The sequence below is a fragment of the Oryctolagus cuniculus genome, chromosome 6 (assembly GCF_051225735.1).
Source record: "Oryctolagus cuniculus isolate XC-2025 breed Fujian yellow rabbit chromosome 6, ASM5122573v1, whole genome shotgun sequence".
NCBI classification, from domain to species: domain Eukaryota; kingdom Metazoa; phylum Chordata; class Mammalia; order Lagomorpha; family Leporidae; genus Oryctolagus; species Oryctolagus cuniculus.
This window is the reverse complement of record NC_142872.1, coordinates 23,793,224-23,811,763: the sequence shown is the minus strand read 5'-3', so window position 1 is coordinate 23,811,763 and position 18,540 is coordinate 23,793,224. Positions and strand designations below refer to the sequence as shown.

At 46.5% G+C, this 18,540-nt stretch overlaps 1 protein-coding gene across 1 annotated transcript in view; it reads left to right on the top strand.

The window, feature by feature from the left end:
- Nucleotides 1-784: 784 nt before the first annotated feature.
- The window catches only part of PPP2CA (protein phosphatase 2 catalytic subunit alpha), a 28,382-nt gene continuing 10,626 nt past the window's right edge, over nucleotides 785-18,540 (top strand). The window contains exon 1 of the mRNA XM_089335857.1: nucleotides 785-1,106. Coding sequence (XP_089191983.1) covers nucleotides 1,005-1,106 — 102 coding nt within the window. The 5' untranslated portion in view covers nucleotides 785-1,004. The remainder of the gene's footprint in view (nucleotides 1,107-18,540) is intronic.

Below are 18,540 nucleotides of genomic sequence, written 5' to 3'. Positions count from 1 at the left end.
TCGCAGGGTGTCTGCGCTTTCATTTCTAGGATCGTGGCCGGCACGCGGCCAGGGCTCTCGGACCAGGAGGAAGGTGCACGCACACCGGGAGCGCAAGGCGACGATGAGCGAGGTCGAGGGGGCCAAGGACCCGGGGCCCGCCGTCAGAAACGCCCAGGCCCGAGGACAGACGTGTGCTGGGAGTCAGGTGCCCTGCGCGGCTCCACGCGACAGGTGTACCTCCCCCGCCCACGACCGACCTAATTACACGGTGCCGGCCGCGCCCATTCCTGCTCCCACAGATGCGGGAGTCCCACGCAATTCCCGCGCTCCTGCACCCTGGAGAAGCCATGGGGTCGCGACTCTCGCCTCCGTGACCTGGCTGCCAAGCAGCAACCCAGAGGCCTTCCGAAGGAAACACGTTTCCGGCTGACGGGAGACCCCCACACCCCCGCGTCCCCGACTGCGCCTGCGCCGGGCCCGCGCTCGCGCCTCTCGGGGCGTAGTGCTCCGGGCCGAGCCCGTTCGCCGCTGCGGGCACTGCGCATGCTCGGACTCGGGTCTTCCCCCCCCCCACCCCCCAGGCCTCTCCTTTCTAAGAGACCACGCCCTAAACGCGAAAGCGCCTCGGTCTCCAGCCGGCTACATCGCGCCTGCGCTGTGGCCCCTCGTTTGCGCCCCCTCTCCGGCCGTGCGCCCGACCCGGGTCCGCCGTGTGGCTGCGCAGCTTGCGTCCGGGCTCTTTCTCCGTCGGCTGCCCGCCGCCTCCTGACGCCGCGTGACGTCACCACGCCGGGCAGCCGCCATTACAGAGGCGAGCTCCGGAGCTAGGGCGAGCGGAGGAGGCGCAGCGGCCGGCGGCCGAGCACTGCGGGGAGAGCCAGCGGCCAGCGCCGGCGCCGAGCGACCGCCAGCGGCCAAGGAAGTACCCCCCGGGAGCCGGCGGCGGCGTGTGCGTGTGGCCCGTGTACGGGCGGCGGCGCGGGAGCAGCGCAGAGCGGCAGCCGGTTGGGGCGGGTGGCATCATGGACGAGAAGGTGTTCACCAAGGAGCTGGACCAGTGGATCGAGCAGCTGAACGAGTGCAAGCAGCTGTCCGAGTCCCAGGTCAAGAGCCTCTGCGAGAAGGTGAGCTGCGCCCGGCCTGCCGGGGCCGCCGAGGAGGCGGTGTCCGTGAGGAGGGTGCAACATGGCGGAGGCCGCCGGCCGGGCCGAGCCTCCCCGACCGGCGCCCGGCCTGGCCTGGCCGGCGGCGGCTCCCGGACGACCCGACGCCCCCTGCCTCCCGCGCACGGATTGGCTGTCGTCGCCGCCTAAAATGGCGCCGTTCACCCGACGCCGGGTCTTGGGAGCCTGCGGGCCCGGGCTCCAGGCGGGGTGGCAGGAGGAGCGGAGACCCCGTGGCCAGGCCCGGGGACGGCTTGGGGCCCCCGGGTCGGCGGGCTGGGGTGCGTGGCCCGGGAGTGGGAGTGGGCCTCTGTGGTGCGCTGAGGGGCGTCTCGGAGCCCGCGCTGCTCGCAGCAGCCCCCAGAAGCAGGCTTGAGGGCCTGAGGCCCCGGCGTGACCGCCACCCGGGGGAGGGATAGTGTCCACCCGGCCCAGGCTCTGCCCCCGGAGACCTCTTGGAGGAGTGTCTTTAAGCATTTTTTTTAAAAAAAGCCTGTAACCTAATTTCTGCGAAGGTCATGGTAGTTCTAAGGGGACAGAGTATAACTTCTTTCTCAGAGTTGGAAGAAATGGGGAATTCGGTGAGTCATACTACATAAGGAGCTTCTGGGTTGGAAATCCAGTCAGTGTAACCTATGATTTATATGCTGACTCAAGCCGGGCAGTGAGGAACCCTTCTCTTGAGCCTAACATACTTGGCGTTTTGCCATTTGTTTTTAAAAATGAGCAACGTAACCTGGAAACGCGGCGAATTTTGTGCTCTCTTCGTTGAAAAAGTTCCATGCTTGTCCGTTTTGGGCTGCAAATGGTAGTAATACTTGCTAGTGAGCACTTTATCCCAGACGTTGCGCTTCAGGTTGAAATATCGTAAAGCGTTGGGAGTGGAATATTGTCCACGAAATAACATTGAATTTTGTGTTTTCTGTTACCAAAATCTGTTTTGGTTTTCCCCAGGGATTGGGGAAACGGAGTATCCATTAGCTGTACGTAATTTTTAATTTTTGTTAAGTTTCCCACAGTACACAAAATACTGATCTTCTTACGAACATATTAAATTTACCCTTTGCACAATTAACAGCATTTCATTTTAGCACAGAATTGTGGAGTACTGCCAGCATTGTGTGTTAGTGAAAAGAGTTTTTGGAGAACTGTTAACGCTGACTTGTTTGTGGTTCCATGTGAACATTAGGTTCATGTAGTGGAGGTTTCCAGACAAATCATGCTGTAAACTATCGGAATTTAAGTTAGATTTATTTCTCCCCGAGCCTGAACAGAGCACTAATAGTGGGGCAAGCACATCATCTGCTGGAGCTGGATCCTACGGCTCCAGTGTGTTGAATCTCCAGTTTCTTGACTTGAAATTCTCTCAGATCATATGAGGCTAGTCTTTACTTTTTAAAGATTTAGAAATAGGACTTTGAAAATTACTTAATGTGTATTGCCAGGTCTTAATTTCTAGCTTAATATAAATGATGACTTGACTGACTGCAGATTCAGAACTTTACGGACTGCACTTTGAGTCAGTGATTGGATGACTAGTCATTTGTGAAGAAAACACTGAGAAGGGAGACGGGGATGTAGTTGGAAGACCAGCAGTTGGGAGTTGGTCCTCTTCCTGCTCCTAAGTGAGTGATTTTGGTTAACTTCGGGGCAGACACTCAGATAGTCCTTGATTTCCTGTCTATAGAAGAAGGAATTAAAATGTATTCTGGGGGCTTTGGAGATTATGCAGTTTCATCTGAAATTAGTTCTTTGTGTTTAAAATTTTAGCACTTATTGAATATCCAAGATTGCATATGTTTATGGGAGCATGAAAAGCAGCAAAAAATAGTGATGTAAGGTTGATAGTTCAGAAAGTTCATGAAAGATGCCTATTACGAAAAAACTGCATGGATGGCAAAACTTTTGCATCCAAATAAACTTATAATTCTTTTCTCTATAAACTTTTTTTAAATTTATTTTATTTGAAAGATTTACAGAGAAGGAGAGCTGTTCCATCCACTGGTTCACTCCCCAAATGGCTGCAACAGCTGGAGCTGAACCAGTCCGAAGCCAGGAGCCAGGAGCTTCAGGGTCTCCCATGTGAGTTCAGGATCCCAAGCACTTGAGCCATCTTCCATTGCTTTCCCAGGGCATAGCAGAGAGCTGCATCAGAAGTAGAGCAGCTGGGACTCAAACTGGTGCCCATATGATGCTGGTGCTGCAAGGCCGGGGCTTTAACCTGTTGTGCCACAGTGCTGACCCCATGAATTTTTTTGAAGTGTCCTTGTATTGTCAAGGAGCTTTGAGTTGAGTTGGAAAGAAAGGTATGAATGGGTAGGAGCAGCAGGAGATGGAGCCTGCAAGTAGTGGGGGTTTTTCAGACTATAGAAGGTAATAGAGGGTGCCAAGGTGAGAGGGCTGATGCTTCATGGACTCCGTGTTCATGGTTTTTCCATGTCTTTGTGGAACATAGTTGTGACGTTAATTGACTTAGATCTCCATTGTTGTGTCCATGATTTCAGGTTTGAGATTCAGAAAGATGGAAATATTTATAGCTAGGTATTATGTAAAGGTTTCCATAGAATAGATCATTTTTGGTGGATGTCACTTCCACCCCACTTTTTATTCACCCATTGAGAGGCAGAGAGAGCACTCATTTACTGGTTCACTCCAAATGCCCACAGGCGCCAGAGCTGGGCCAGGCCAAAGCCTAGAACTTAGCATTCAGTCAGGGTCTTCCATGTGGAATACCAGGACCCAAGTATTTGGGACATCACTGCTCTGTCGTAGGGTGTGTATTAGCAGGAAGCTGGATTGGAAGCAGAGGAGCTGAAACTTAAACCAGGTGGTATATGGGTGTCCCAGTTGGTATCTTAGCCACTGTGCCAAATGCTTGTGCCTATTTCACCTCTATATTAATCTAAACTAGATTAATTTGAAGATGACTTGGTATCTTCAGTACAAGTTGTCTTTTCACTACTAAATTTGTGTGGGTGATAAGGTTGTTTGGCCTAGTGTTTTTTGTTTGTTTGTTTGTTTGTTTTGACAGGCAGAGTGGACAGTAAGAGAAAGGTCTTCCTTTACCGTTGGTTCACCCTCCAATGACCACTGCAGCACTGTGGCTGGCGCACCGTGCTGATCCGAAGCCAGGAGCCAGGTGCTTCTCCTGGTCTCCCATGCGGGTGCAGGACCCAGGCACTTGGGCCATCCTCCACTGCCCTCCCAGGCCACAGCAGAGAGCTGGACTGGAGGAGGAGCAACCGGGACAGAATCTGGCGCCCCGACCAGGACTAGAACCCGGAGTGCCGGCGCTGGCTGGCCTAGTGTTTAAGAGGCTCATTTCCAACGTCAGAGTACCTGGGTTTTACACCTGACTCCAGCTCCAGATTACAGCTTCCTGCTAATACACACCCTGAGAGGAAGCAATGATGGCTTAAATGATTGCCTCTCACGTGGGGGAACTGGATTGAGTTTTAGGCTTCCACCTTGAGCCCCAGCCAGCCAGGCTGTTGTGCATATGTGGGGAATGAGCCAGTGGATGCAGTGCTCACTTGCTCGTGTTCCTCTCTCTCCTCCTAATCCCCCCACTTAATTATTTAATCAGTCATTGGCTTTAAAGAAAATATTGGTGGAGCCGCTGTTGTTTCATTGTGGGTTAATCTGCCACCTGCAGTGGTGGCGTCCCATATGGGCACTGGTTCATGACTGGGCTGTTCTGCTTCCAGTCCAGCTCCCTTCCAATGACCTGGAAAAAGCAGTGGAAGATGGTTGGGCTCGTGCCACCCACATGGGAGACCTGGCTTCTCCCTTTAGCCTGGCCCAGGTGCTTACTGTTCCTGGCCATCTGGAGAGTGAATCAGTGGATGGAAGATCTGTCTCTGTCTCTCTGCCTTTCAAATAAATAAATACAGATTATTATTTATTTATAGACAGAGTTAGAGAGAGAGATCTTCCATCTGCTGGTTCACTCCCCAAATGACCACAATGGCCAGGGCTGGGCCAGACCAAAGCCAGGAGCCTGCAGCTTCTTCCTGTCTCCCACATGTGTGCGGAGACTCAAGCACCTGCACTTGAACTAGCACCCATGTGAGATGCCCAGTGCTGCAGATGGTGGATTAACCTGCTGAACCACTCCGCCGGCCCTAATAAATAGATCTTTTTAAACAATAAGAAAAATGTTTATATGACCAATGGTTTCTCTTGGTGAAAGCAGTTATACTCCTAGTGTTACTGCCTTCTAAATAGTGATTTTAAGACTGTTGAAGGGAGGCTGCCGCTGTACCATAGTGAGTAAAGCCGCCACCTGCAGTGTCAGCATCCTATATGGGCACTGGTTTCAAGACTGCACTGCTCCACTTCTGATCCAGCTCTCTGCCGTGGCCTGGAAAGGCAGTAGAAAATGGCCCAAGTCCTTGGGTCCCTGTGCCCTCATGGGAAGACCCAAAGGCGGCCAATTGAGGAGTGAACCAGCAGCTGGAAGACTCCTCTCTCTGTGTAACTCTTTCAAATAAATAAGTAAATCTTAAAAAAAAAAAACTGAATAATAGCTCCCAAACAAATGATTTAAAAAAAAAAAAAGGCTGTTGAAGGTTTAATTAGTTTTCATTTAATGCATACTTGGTTCAGCCCTAGCTGTTGGAGGCATTTGGGAAGTGAACCGGGGTGGCCCCCAGCCTGGAGCTTCATCCAGGTCTCCCCCATGGATAACAGGGGCCCAGACAATTGGGCCATGTTCTGCTGCTTTTCTCAGGCCTTTAGCAGGGAGCTGGATTGGAACTAGAGCAGCTGGGACTTGAGCTGGTGCCCATAAGGGATCCTGGCATTGCTGGCATAGGCTGTACCTGTTACACCAGAATACATGTTCTTTGCTGTGGCCTGGGAAAACAGTGGAAGATGGCCCAAGTGCTTGGGCCCCTGCACCCCTGTGGGAGACCCGGAGGAAGCTCCTGGCTTTGGATTGACACAGCTCTGGCCATTTTGGCTATTTGGAGAGTGAACCAGTGAATGGAAGACCTCTCTCTGCCTCTGCCTCTCTGTAAATCTGCCTTTCAAATAAATAAATCAGTCTTCTTTAAAAATACATAGTAGAATATTTAAAAATATTTAATGGATAATTATTTGCTAGAAATTGATAATTTCTTCAATTCTAAGAAAGAATGATGATTATAAAAGCCTCCTGAAGCTACCTAATTAGAATGAAATTTTGAGTGAAATAGTAGAAGTACATCATAAGAACTTGTGATTACATTTTTAATTACATTTTTTAAAGGTAACATTAAGATTTATTTTAAATCTTAATATTTATGGGACTGGTGCCGTGGTGCAGTAGATTAATCCTCCGCCGGCCGCACCAGCATCCCATTTGGGTGCCCGTTCTAGTCCTAGCTGCTCCTCTTTCAGTGCATCTCTCTGCTGTGGCCTGGGAAAGCAGCAGAAGATGGCCCAAGTGCTTGGGCCCATGCACCCACATGGGAGAGCACCTGGCTCCTGGCTTCAGATTGGCACAGCTCCGGCTCTTCAGGCTATTAGGGGAGTGAACCAACAGAAGGAAGACCTTTCTCTGTGTCCCTCCTTCTCACTGTCTGTAACTCTACCTCACAAATAAATAAATAAAATCTTTTAAAAAATCTTAATATTTAATAGTGTGTACAGTGTACCGTGTCGTTAGTGGATCATCATTTGTTGGTTCTTAAGAACTTTGTGAGTGAATGCAGTTGTGTCTTGGGCAGTAGTCCTCTTGTATCAATAATTGGCCTGGTATGTTTCTGTCTAAAAATTGAAAGAAGTAGTATCCACATGATTTTATATGCACTACAAGAAGCAGTGACCTTAGCAGTGTTTTAAAGTGGGTATAATTTTTATTTTTGTGCTTTCAAGTCTTATTAAACATGTAGAGAATGTTGTTTGATAGCCAGGTTTTTTTCCAAAGGAGTTGTTTGCCTAGGTATGCTGTTTTCCATTGCTGTACAAGTGCTATAAATAAATTGTGGTCATTAAGTCTTCGTTTAGTTTTAACATTTGTTACATGGGCATGGGAAAAGCAAACTGTTTCTTTCTCATTAGATGAGCTAGAAAAGATTTGATCAAAACTAAATTCTTACTTGAAATGGGTAGCATTTGTGTGAGTGTTTGTGTTTAATTTAAAAGACTGGCTCATATCCGTAGAATTAATTTGAGTGTTGAGGATTGGTGGGGAAGCATGTTAGAGAATTCTACTTTGATCATACTTTTCACAGCTATTGTTCTCAGTTGTTAGAAAGCAAAGACTCAGAAAAGTAAAGTAACTTGACTGCAGATTGTCTAGGTTTATGGATTTCATTTCCAGTGTTCTCTTATTGCTTCCCAGAAATGTAGTGTTGATAAAGAAAGACATCGCAGTAGGTATTGTTGTGCAGTGGTTAAACTGCGATGCCATGATTCCACACACAGTGCCAGTTCAAGTCCTACTGCTCTTCCATTCCAGCTCCTTGCTAATGTACCTAGGAAAGCAGAAGATGATGGCCCAGATGCTTGGGCCCATGCCACTCATTTGGGAGACTGGGATGGTGTTCCTGGCTCCCAACTTTGGCCTGCCCCAGCCATGGTCTTGGAGGCCATTTATGAAGTGAACCACTGAATGGAAAATCCCTGTCTCCCTTTCAGATAAATAAATCTTTTTTAAAAAAATGCTGAAACTGGCATTGTTATGCAATGGGCTAAGCCGCCATCTGCAACACCAGAATCCCATAGGAACTCTGGTGTGAGTCCTGGCTGTTCCACTTCTGATCCAGCTGCCCACTAATGGCCTGGGAATGCAGCACTTGGGACCCTGCACCTATCTGGGAGATGCAGAAGAAACTCCAAGACAAAGGAGAATTGGGACCAAGCTGAATTGTAGGATCATTATTATAAAATGAAGCATTATTAGTTGCTTGAAAGCTTCCTTTTCATGTCTTTTACTGTTCTTCCACTTTGTTGTGGAAACTGATTATTCTTCACTTTGGGATGTGGCTAACTACATTTACCCCTAACATGAGACTGGTGAGATGAAAACCCTGGGTCATTTTCTGTGTATTCTCAGATGGCATAAATAATGATCTCAAGACTGAGCTCTGAAAATATTGTAATAAAGTATAACTGGCTTACGTATTGTTCACTGCAGATTATGAAGTGCTCTTTTTTTTTTTTTTTTGGACAGGCAAAGTGGATAGTGAGAGAGACAGAGAAAGGTCTTCCTTTTTGCCGTTGGTTCACCCTCCAGTGGCCGCTGCGGCCAGCGCACTGCGGCTGGCACACCGCGCTGATCCGAAGGCAGGAGCCAGGTGCTTCTCCTGGTCTCCCATGGGGTGCAGGGCCCAAGCACTTGGGCCATCCTCCACTGCCTTCCCTGGCCACAGCAGAGAGCTGGCCTGGAAGAGGGACAACCGGGACAGAATCCGGCGCCCCAACCGGAACTAGAACCCGGTGTGCCGGCACCGCAAGGTTGAGGATTAGCCTGTTGAGCCGCGGTGCCGGCCAGTGCTCTTTTCATACTCATAACTTTCACAGTCGTGTGCATGTGTGTTTCTTGATCGCCCTGGCATGAGCAGTACTGCAGTTTTAGGGTAACTTAATGAGGAAGCACAGAAGAGATGAATGGCCATAGTTTTCAAACAGGTCCTCAGTGCTTTCTGTTTTTTCCATCTGGGGCCAAGATTTCTTTATCTTTAAAACTTCACAGTCTGAAGCTGGAATTGCAGCATAACAGGTAAAACTGCTGCCTGCAATGCTGAAATCCCATATTGGTATCAGTTCATGTACCAGCTGATCGACTTCTAATCCAGCTCCCTTCTAGTGGCCTGGCAAAAGCAGTAGAAGATGGCTGAAATACTTGGGCCACCCAGACGGGAGACCCAGATGAAGCTCCTGGCTTTGGCCTGGCTCAGCCTTGGTTATTATTTTCTCTTGAGTATACAGTGGATGGAAGACCTCCCTGTTGCTCCCTCTCTAATTCTGACTTTGAGATAAATTTTTTAAAAAGGCTTGAAACTCATGCCATGGAAAGAGTGGATCCTGGAGGATGACTTCACCAGGCTGGTGTTTCTGGCTTATGGCAGCAGGTGTTTGCTCTGCTCTCATTGGAATTAATTTCTGTGTGTTAGTGCCATTCATGTGGTTTGAAAGACAAGCTAGAAAGTCCAGGAGACAGCTTGGGTTGGGAAGGTGGTGGGGTCTTTATCATGGGTGCTAAGGAGAGAGAGGTAGAATTACATGTGAAGAGTTGACTCTTTACTTTCTGCTTTGACCCGTTTGTTTCATTTCCATTTTTTTTTCATTCATTTATCATTATTAGTCTTGTCTGGAAAAGCCCTCAGCCTGTGTTCTTATATACAAGCAATATCTGAGTTGAACTAGGAAGAGGAAGGTTTTTATTTATTTATTTTTAAGATTTATTTATCTGAAAGGCAGAGTTGGAGAGAGAGAGGTCTTTTATCTGCTGGTTCACTGCCCAAATGACCACAGTGGGCAGAGCTGAGTTGATCTGAAGCCAGGAGCCAGGAGCTTCTTCTGGGTCTACCACGTGGGTTCAGGGGCCCAAGCACTTGGACCATCTTCTGCTTTCCCAGGCCATAGCAGAGAGCTGTTTTGAAAGTGGAGCAGCTGGGTCTTGAACTGACATCCATATGGGATGCCTACACTGCAGGCAGCAGCAGCTTTGTTTTTAAAAGCGTGCTTCTGGAGCAGAGGTGATAGGCTGGGCTAAAAAGGTAGAGAGTCTTTCCCTGCTATAAATGACTAGAAAATGGGGTCTGAAAGAAAGTAGAGTCCAATGTGTTAGCTGCTTCCTTCTTTCACAGTAGAAAGTTGCTGTTGTAGGCTGTGGTTTGGGATGAGTGAACAAGACCTTGGCAGAGATGTCTATCTGAATCTGGATCTTTTCAGAACTGCACATGATCGCCTGACATTGGCTCCTGCACTCCTTTTTCATTCTGTAGATGAGAAATCTTAACCTTCAATTGTGGAGGTTTAAAAGAGGCTGCAAACCTTTGGTCTAGGCTGCCTCTGGGGGACGGAGAAGTTGTTCTAAAGGCATGCAAAGTGTGGTTCACACAGTTTACAAAGTGTCAGTGATGCTGTTAACCATTGTAAAATATATAGTTGTTTTTGAAATTTATTTTACTAGTATCAAGCCCTTATTTCTTGAGTTATTTTTACTATTTAATCTTGTATAAATAGCATTATATTTTTTTAGTGAGTGGAAATTTGTAGGTTTGCTTTTTGATTTAATTAGTAGAGTTTGGGGGAAGTCAGGAGGTTGACCTCATAGTTAGCTCTACATAGGGAACATTTTAGAACGTGTTGGTGGTGACCAAGTCACTTACTTGTAGTCAGCTGTCATCTGCAAATGAGCAGTAATTCCCGTTGTCTCTTTCTGCTGGGTAGCGTTGACTTAAGTAGATTTTTAGTGATGGAAGAAACTTTAAAAAGCCATCTAGAGCTCTGGTAGATGAAGGAAGAGACTGGGATCCAAAGTAACTGACTCTTGGTCATGATGGATGTTTGTGAGAGTTTAAAAACAACTAGATGCAGCAACATTCTTGATAGTTTGGTAGTTCAGCATTTTTTTTTAACCTGTGCAGGAATGATTGGAAATTTTCTTTTCTTTTTTTTTTTTTATTTTTTTTATTTTTTGACAGGCAGAGTGGACAGTGAGAGAGAGAGACAGAGAGAGAAAGGTCTTCCTTTGCCGTTGGTTCACCCTCCAATGGCCGCCGCTGCAGCCGGCGTACCGCGCTGATCCGATGGCAGGAGCCAGGATCCAGGTGCTTTTCCTGGTCTCCCATGGGGTGCAGGGCCCTAGCACCTGGGCCATCCTCCACTGCACTCCCTGGCCATAGCAGAGAGCTGGCCTGGAAGAGGGGCAACCGGGACAGAATCCGGCGCCCCAACCGGGACTAGAACCCGGTGTGCCGGCGCCACAAGGCGGAGGATTAGCCTATTGAGCCACGGCGCCGGCCCGGAAATTTTCTTTTCTAAATACTTACTTATTTATCATAACAAAGGCAGAGTTAGATATCGAATCATCTTCTGATTTACTCCCCAAAATGTTTTTTTTTTGCAACGGGCAGGACTAGGCCAAGTCGAAGCTAGGAGCCTGAGACTTCATCTGGGTCTTCCATGTGAGTTCAGGAGCCCAAGCACTTGGGCCAACCTCTGCTGCTTTTCCCCATTCATTAGCAGGAAGATGGATCAGAAGTGGAGCAGCTGGGACTGAAACCTGCACTGCAGGTGGCAGCTTCCCCTGCTGTGCCACAGTGCCACCCCCATTTGGAAATGTTTACATGTGCATGTGCCTGTGTAGGTTGGATGGTAAAGATTGAGTGGGTCACTCCTCTTAGGGTCAAAAGTGGAAAAAAGCAAAGTCTATTTTTATACAACTTTAGAATATCCTTTATTCCAAACATTTTTTTCAGTTATACCCTAAGCCTTAAAGCCAAACAGCAAAAATTTTAATTATGGTCATACAGATTTTTTTTTTTTTTTTTGACAGGCAGAGTGGACAGTGAGAGAGAGAGAGAGAGAGAAAGGTCTTCCTTTTGCCGTTGGTTCACCCTCCAATGGCCGCCGCGGTCGGCGCGCTGCGGCCGGCGCACCGCGCTGATCCGATGGCAGGAGCCAGGATCCAGGTGCTTTTCCTGGTCTCCCATGGGGTGCAGGGCCCAAGCACCTGGGCCATCCTCCACTGCACTCCCTGGCCACAGCAGAGAGCTGGCCTGGAAGAGGGGCAACCGGGACAGAATCCGGTGCCCTGACCGGGACTAGAACCCGGTGTGCCGGCGCCGCTAGGCGGAGGATTAGCCTAGTGAGCCGCGGCGCCGGCTTATGGTCATACAGATTTTAATCAAAGAAGATCGAAACGCTTCATGAAATATTAGAGGCATCTCTTAAGTGTAATTAATATGTGAGACAAGTAATATGAAGAAAGGTTTGATAGTTGAATATAATTACCTCAAAACTCATTTGCTTCCCGGTCTAGTAATTGATTCTGTCATATTTTATGTATCCCTCCATCCATCCATTTGGGTAAAACAAGTTATAAAGAACATGAAGTATTTTTGCACAGTTACAAAAATGACATATTAAAGAAATTTACCTTTCTTGCATAAAAACCACATGAAGTGACATAGAATTCTCTTTGGATATTGGAAAATGCTATTGCGAAGGTAATCATTGTATTCAAAAATTCTCAAATGACTTTCTGTTCTGCTTAAACTGAAAAATCAAAAATTAGTTGCGTTTTTTCAGCTTTGTTTAGTTTACTTGAAAGAACAACATGGAGAGAGACCGACAGAGATCTTTTGAGAGAGCTTCCGTTTACTGGTTCACTCCTCAGATGCCCCCAGTAGTCTAAGGCTGGGCAATCTGAAAGGAATCTGGAACTCTGGTCTTCAGTGTGGGTTATAAGGACTCAAGTACTTGATCGATAATCTGTTGCCTTCTAGGACTCATTATTAGGAAGCTGGATCAGAAGCGGAGGAGCTGGGCTCTGATCATGCTCCAGAATAGGATGCGGGCATCCCAGGTGGTGCCCCCAGCTTTGCTTCTTTAAAGCTGTGTTGGTAGATGTGTCCAGCTCTGTGAAATGTAAAATTGATTGTTCAGTGAATGATAGAATTAATGCCAGATTTTTGATAGTAAGATGACTCTCAGAAAACAAAAGTTGCTTTGTCAAATAATACTTTTATGAAGAGGTGTCTGGTTTTGACTTTGATCCCACAGAGAAGATGTGTTGAGACTAGTGTTGGCTTCTTTGCTTAAAAGAGTTGTGGATAGTTGCTTCTGCTTCAAATGACTTTCCACCAGGACAGCATTACGATATAAAAAAGATAACTTGCGTTTCTTCAGTAGAACAAGTCAGAAGGGGCAGGTGTTGTGGCGCACTGTTGTGGTAAAAATGCCATTTGTGATAGCATCCCATATCTGGATGCTTATTTGAGTCCCAGCTAGACCACTTCTGATCTAACTCCCTGTTAATGCACTGGAAAGCAACAGAGAATGGCGCAAGTACTGAACCAGCAGAGGGAAAAAAATTTTTATTTTTAAGAATATGTTTGTTTATTTGAAAGGATTCTAGAGAGAGGGAAAGATCGTCTGTTTGCTGGTTCACTCCACATATGGCTGCAACAGCCAGGGCTGGGTCAGGCTGAAGCCAGGAACCAGGAATTTCATCTGGGTCTCCCACATGGGTGCAGGGTCCCAAGTGTTAGGGCCATGTTCTGCTGCTTTACCCAGGAAGTGGAGTAGCCAGGACACAAAACAATCGCCCTTATGGGATGCTGGCATCTCATGCTGTAGTTTTACCTACACTACAATGCTAGTCCTGAGGGGAGAACTCTGTTTCTTTTTCTCTCAGTTGGCCTGTCAAATAAATAAAACAAAATTTTTTAAGACAAATCATTGGTCATCTGATGAATGTCAACATATATTCCTCAGCGTTGACCTTGAGATTCTGATGTTACTGGTTTTATACTAATTGCTTTATAGGAGTACTTTGTTTTGAAAAAAAGTCAACTTTAATGTATACGTTTAAGAAGATGCTTGTAGAGGCATGCTTTCCAGTGAAGACACAGCTTGGTGCACTCACTTTACAAAGCCAGACTTTGAATACCCACTCTGCTTCTGTTTCCAGTTTCATGCTGATTAAGCTCTCACACCGTTGGAGGCATTAAGTGATGGTGTAAGTGCTTTGCTCCCTCTCCCCACATGGGAGACTTTGATTGAGTTTTGGCTGCAGGCTTTAGCCTAGCCTAGCCCTGGCTCTTGTGGGCATTTGGAGAGTGAACCAGTGGATGGAAGATCTCTCTTTGTCTTTCAAATAAAAATGAAAAGAAAAAAATTTTTTAAGAAATGCTTTTAGTTTTATATCCTGACCCCTTTCAAATTGGTGATAACAGAAATGGATATTGACCCCCAAGACTCAGCTAGCATTTGAAGTAATGCATTCCTCGGTACACCTTACTGCCAGCATGGGTGCTGCTGTGTGATTGTTTTTTGAAACTAAGAGAAATACTGCTGGAGAGCCTGATACAGTTACTTTAACAGTTGTCCTTGGGTGTTTTCCCAGGAGTATTATGCTCTCCCACAAAGCACTTGACTTCTCTCAGGTGGCCTTGCTTGAAATGACATGATCTGATTTGGAGCACCCTCCTCCTTAAGGCTTAAAGAGAAAAAAGGTTGTTATCTCAGTCTCATGTTTTCTGTGAGAAAGCTCTTGTTTGAAATGTTACCTGTTCTCAATAGTAAAGGAGAGAAAATCCTGTTAGATGTTTGCCATATGTATTCAACATTGATAATTGCATTTTAAAGAATTAGAAAAATGCTTTTGTAACTCTGTATGCCTTGGAAATGGTGCTGTGGTGTGCCTGGTTAAGTTGCTGCCAGTAGCACCCAAGCATCTGATATAGGTGTTGGTTCAATTCCCAGCTGCTCTACTTCCAATTCAGCTTCCTGCTAACACGCTTGGGAAAGCAGCTGAAAATGTCCCAAATGTTGGGCCCCTGCACCCACGTGGGAGACCCAGAAGAAGCTTCTGGCTCCTGGCCTCAGTGTACCACAAACCTGGCTATTATGGCCATCTGGGGGAGTGAACCAGTGGATGGGAAGATTGATGTCTGTCTTTCGCTCTTTCTCTAACTCAGCCTCTCTCTTTAACTCATCCTATCAAGTAAAATAAATGAATCTTGAAAGAAAAAATAAAAATCTCTAACACAGTTCAGTGATTGTTTGATTATGCAGTATTCCAGAATATCTCGAGGTCATTTTTTTTTTTTTTACTTTAAAAAAATTTTTATTTGTTTTTTAAGGAATACAGATTTCATGAGTACAACTTTAGGAATATAGTTCTTCCTACCATATCAGCCCTCCCACCCATACTCCCACTTGTCCTCCTCCTTTCTCTGCCCTTGCCAGTCCCATTCTCCATTAAGATTCATTTTCAATTAACTTTGTACACAGAAGACCTATCTGTTTATTTGAAAGTTAGCGGGGTGGGGGGAGGTCTTCCAACCACGGATTCATTCTGCATATGGCCAGGGCTGGACCAGGCCAAAGACAGGAGCCCAAAACACTTGGGTCATTTTCTGCTGCTTTTTCCTAGGCAGTTAGCAGGGAGCTGTATCAAAAGTAGAGCAGCTGGCTGTTGAGAAACAGTTTGTTCTTTTGCTTACAACTTAGTAAAAAATGAGAATAGGAGAGGAAGGAGGAAGAAGAGTGGGCATGTGGGTGGGAGGGTGGGTATAGTGGGAAAAATCACTGGTTCCTAAAGTTGTATTTATGAAATGCATGAAGTTTGTATTCCTTAAATAAAAAGTTTCTTTGGGGGGAAAAAAGGAAGAAGAAGTAGAGCAGCTTGGATATGAACTGGTGCCCATATGGGATGCTGGCCTATCAGGCAGCAGGTTAACCTGTGATACCATAACACAGGCCCCCTCAAAATCATTATTAAACGTCTTATCTTTCCGATTTTAGCTTATGTGCTGCCTAAGGGAGCATATAGTAAACATTTAAAGAGTTCCTTCATGTCATAATGCTTTTACTTGTGTTTGGGTTTAAGGCACTGATAAAAAAGAAGCTTGAGTAGTTTTCATGTAATCCTAGGATTGAAGTCTCAATGTAAAACTGGGGCCGACATACCACATGCCTCGTGCTAATGGCCTGGGAAAAGAAACGGAAGGTAGCCCAAAGTATTTGCGTTCCTACCACCCTCACGGAAGACCCAGATACAGCCTCTAGCTCAGCCCCAGCCATTGCAGCCATCTCAGGAGGTAACCAGCAGATGGAAGATCTCTGTCTGTTCTCTCTGTAAGAAATACTGTTAGAAAACAGCAAGGCAGGGGCCCGCGCTGTGGCGTAGTGGGTTAAGCCGCTGCCTGCAGTGCCAGCATCCCATATAGGCACCAGTTCTAGTCCTGGCTTCTCCACTTTGGGTTCAGCTCTCTGCTATGTCCTGGGAAAGCAGCAGAAGATGGCCCAAGTCATTGGGCCCCACCCGTGTGGAAGACCCAGAAGCAGCTCCGGAGTTCGGATCAGCACAGCTCTGCCCATTGCAGCCATCTGGGGAAGGAACTAGTGGTTGGAAGAATCTCCCTTCCTCCTTCCCTCTCTCCCTCTCTCTCTCTAACTCTGCCTTTCACATAAGTAAATAGATATTGAAAAAAAAGGGAAAGAAAACAGCAAGGCAATAATAGCTTTTCTTTTTGACTGTTGTAGTAGAAAAATCACAGAGAAGAAAAATTTTGATTATACTCATGTTTACAAAGTAAGAGAAACAAAATGCCAAAAAGTTGATTTAGATGACAGATTAAACCATTGTTTATACTGTAAGTACATCATGTAGCTTTTAGGATTAGCTACTCAGAGAACACTTGTGGATATTTTATCTAAGAAGAAAAATAACTGGTAGTAAGTCAACATGGAGCTAAAAGTTTGAATTTAGAAATTGAAGACACCAGTTAAATCAGTGAGATATATTTTTACATTTGAGATAGCATAATGGGTACTCTGTGTGTGTATGAATATTTATTTATTTACTTATTTATTTGAAAGGGAGAATTGGAGATCTTCCATCCACTGGTTTGTTTCTTAAATCTCCCCAGTTGCCAGGGCTGGACCAAACGGAAACCAGGAGGCTGGAACTCAATCCAAGTCTCCCACATAGGTAACAGGGACCAAAGTACTTGAGCCACCATCTGCTGTCAAACCAGGCGGTCGTGGCATGCAGGCTGGACCATGCATCTGCCCCAATTACAGTATTTTCTAAATGTTTAAATTCTTGTGCAGATGTTAATTGTATTAGTTGAGAGATTGAATGGCTTCAAGTTTGATACGTGTGTTTTGCTTCTGCCTTTGCATAATTTGGGTAGCGTGAGGCTTTAAATCACAGGAGTCAGTGAGGCTGGTGTTTTGGCCTAGTGGGTAAAGCTGCAGGCTGACAATATGTTTGGGTGCCAGTTTGAGTTCCAGCTGCTCCAATTCCTATCCAACTCCCTGCTAATGAGCTTGGGAAAGCAGAAGATGATCCAAGTTCTTGGGCGCCTGCACTGAAGTGAGAGACTCAGAAGAAGCTCCTGGCTTCAAACTGGCCACAGCCCTGGCAAGTGTAGCCAACTAGGGAGTGAAACAGCAGATGAAATTTTGTGCTCTTTCTTTCTCTCTCTCTCTCTCTCTCTCTCTCTCACTCTCTCTCTCTCTCTCACTGTGCCTTTCAAATAAATTAAATGTGAAAGTACTTTGAAAATCTGATTCTGCTACTTTATTTTTTTTAAAGATTTATTTGTTTGAAAGACACACAGACTCAGAGATGCATGGATATATTTTCCACCTACTGCTTTGCTTCTGAAATAGCCTCAGTACTTGGCTCTGGGCCAAGCCAGAGCCAGGAGCTAATAACTCCGTCCGGTTCTGCCCTGTGGATGTAGGGGCCCAAGCACTTGGGTCATCTTCTACAGCTTTCCCAGGTGCATTAGCATGGAGCTGGATCAGAAGTAGAGCAAGGGCCGGCACTGTGGCAAAGTGGACTAAGCTTCCACCTGTGGCATTGTCAGAATCCCATATGAGTTCGGCTACTCCTCTTCTAATCTAGTTCTCTGCTGTGACCTGGGAAAGCAGTAGATGACCCAAGTGCTTGGGTCTCTGCACCTGTGTGGAAGATCCAGGAGAAGCTCCTGGGTTGGAATTGGCCAAGCTCTAGCCATTGCAGCCATTTGGGGAGTGAGCCAGCAGATGGAAGACCTTTCACTCTGTTTCTCCCTCTCGGTAATTTTACTTCTCAAATAAATAAATGAAATCTTAAAAAAAAAAAAAAGTAGAGCAACCAGAACTTTAATTGCTGCCATATGCGATGCTAGTATCTAAGGTGGTGGCTTAACCTGTTGTGCCACAGTGCGTGCCCTAGCACAGCTTGTTTCAGACCTCCTTCCTTCTGCATAGTTTCCATGATTGTAAAATATTTTTTTAGCTGAAAGGTACAGTTACAGAGAGATGGAGAGACAGAAATCTTCATGTGCTGGTTCACTCTCTAATGGCCACATCATCCCAACTGGGCCAGGCTGAAACCAGGACCCTGGAGTGCCATCTGGGTCTCCTTTGTGGGTGGCAGGGGCTCATGCACTTGGACCATCTTCAGCTGCCTTCCTAGGGAAGGCATTAACAGGGAACTGGATCCAGAAATGGAGCAACTGTCATATGTAGTAGCTTAATACACTGAACCACAATGTTGGCCTTGTAAAATAATCTTTAATATGGACATCAGCCGGCGCCGTGGCTCAATAGGCTAATCCTCCACCTTGCGGCGCCGGCACACCGGGTTCTAGTCCCGGTTGGGGCACCGGATTCTGTCCCGGTTGCCCCTCTTCCAGGCCAGCTCTCTGCTATGGCCAGGGAGTGCAGTGGAGGA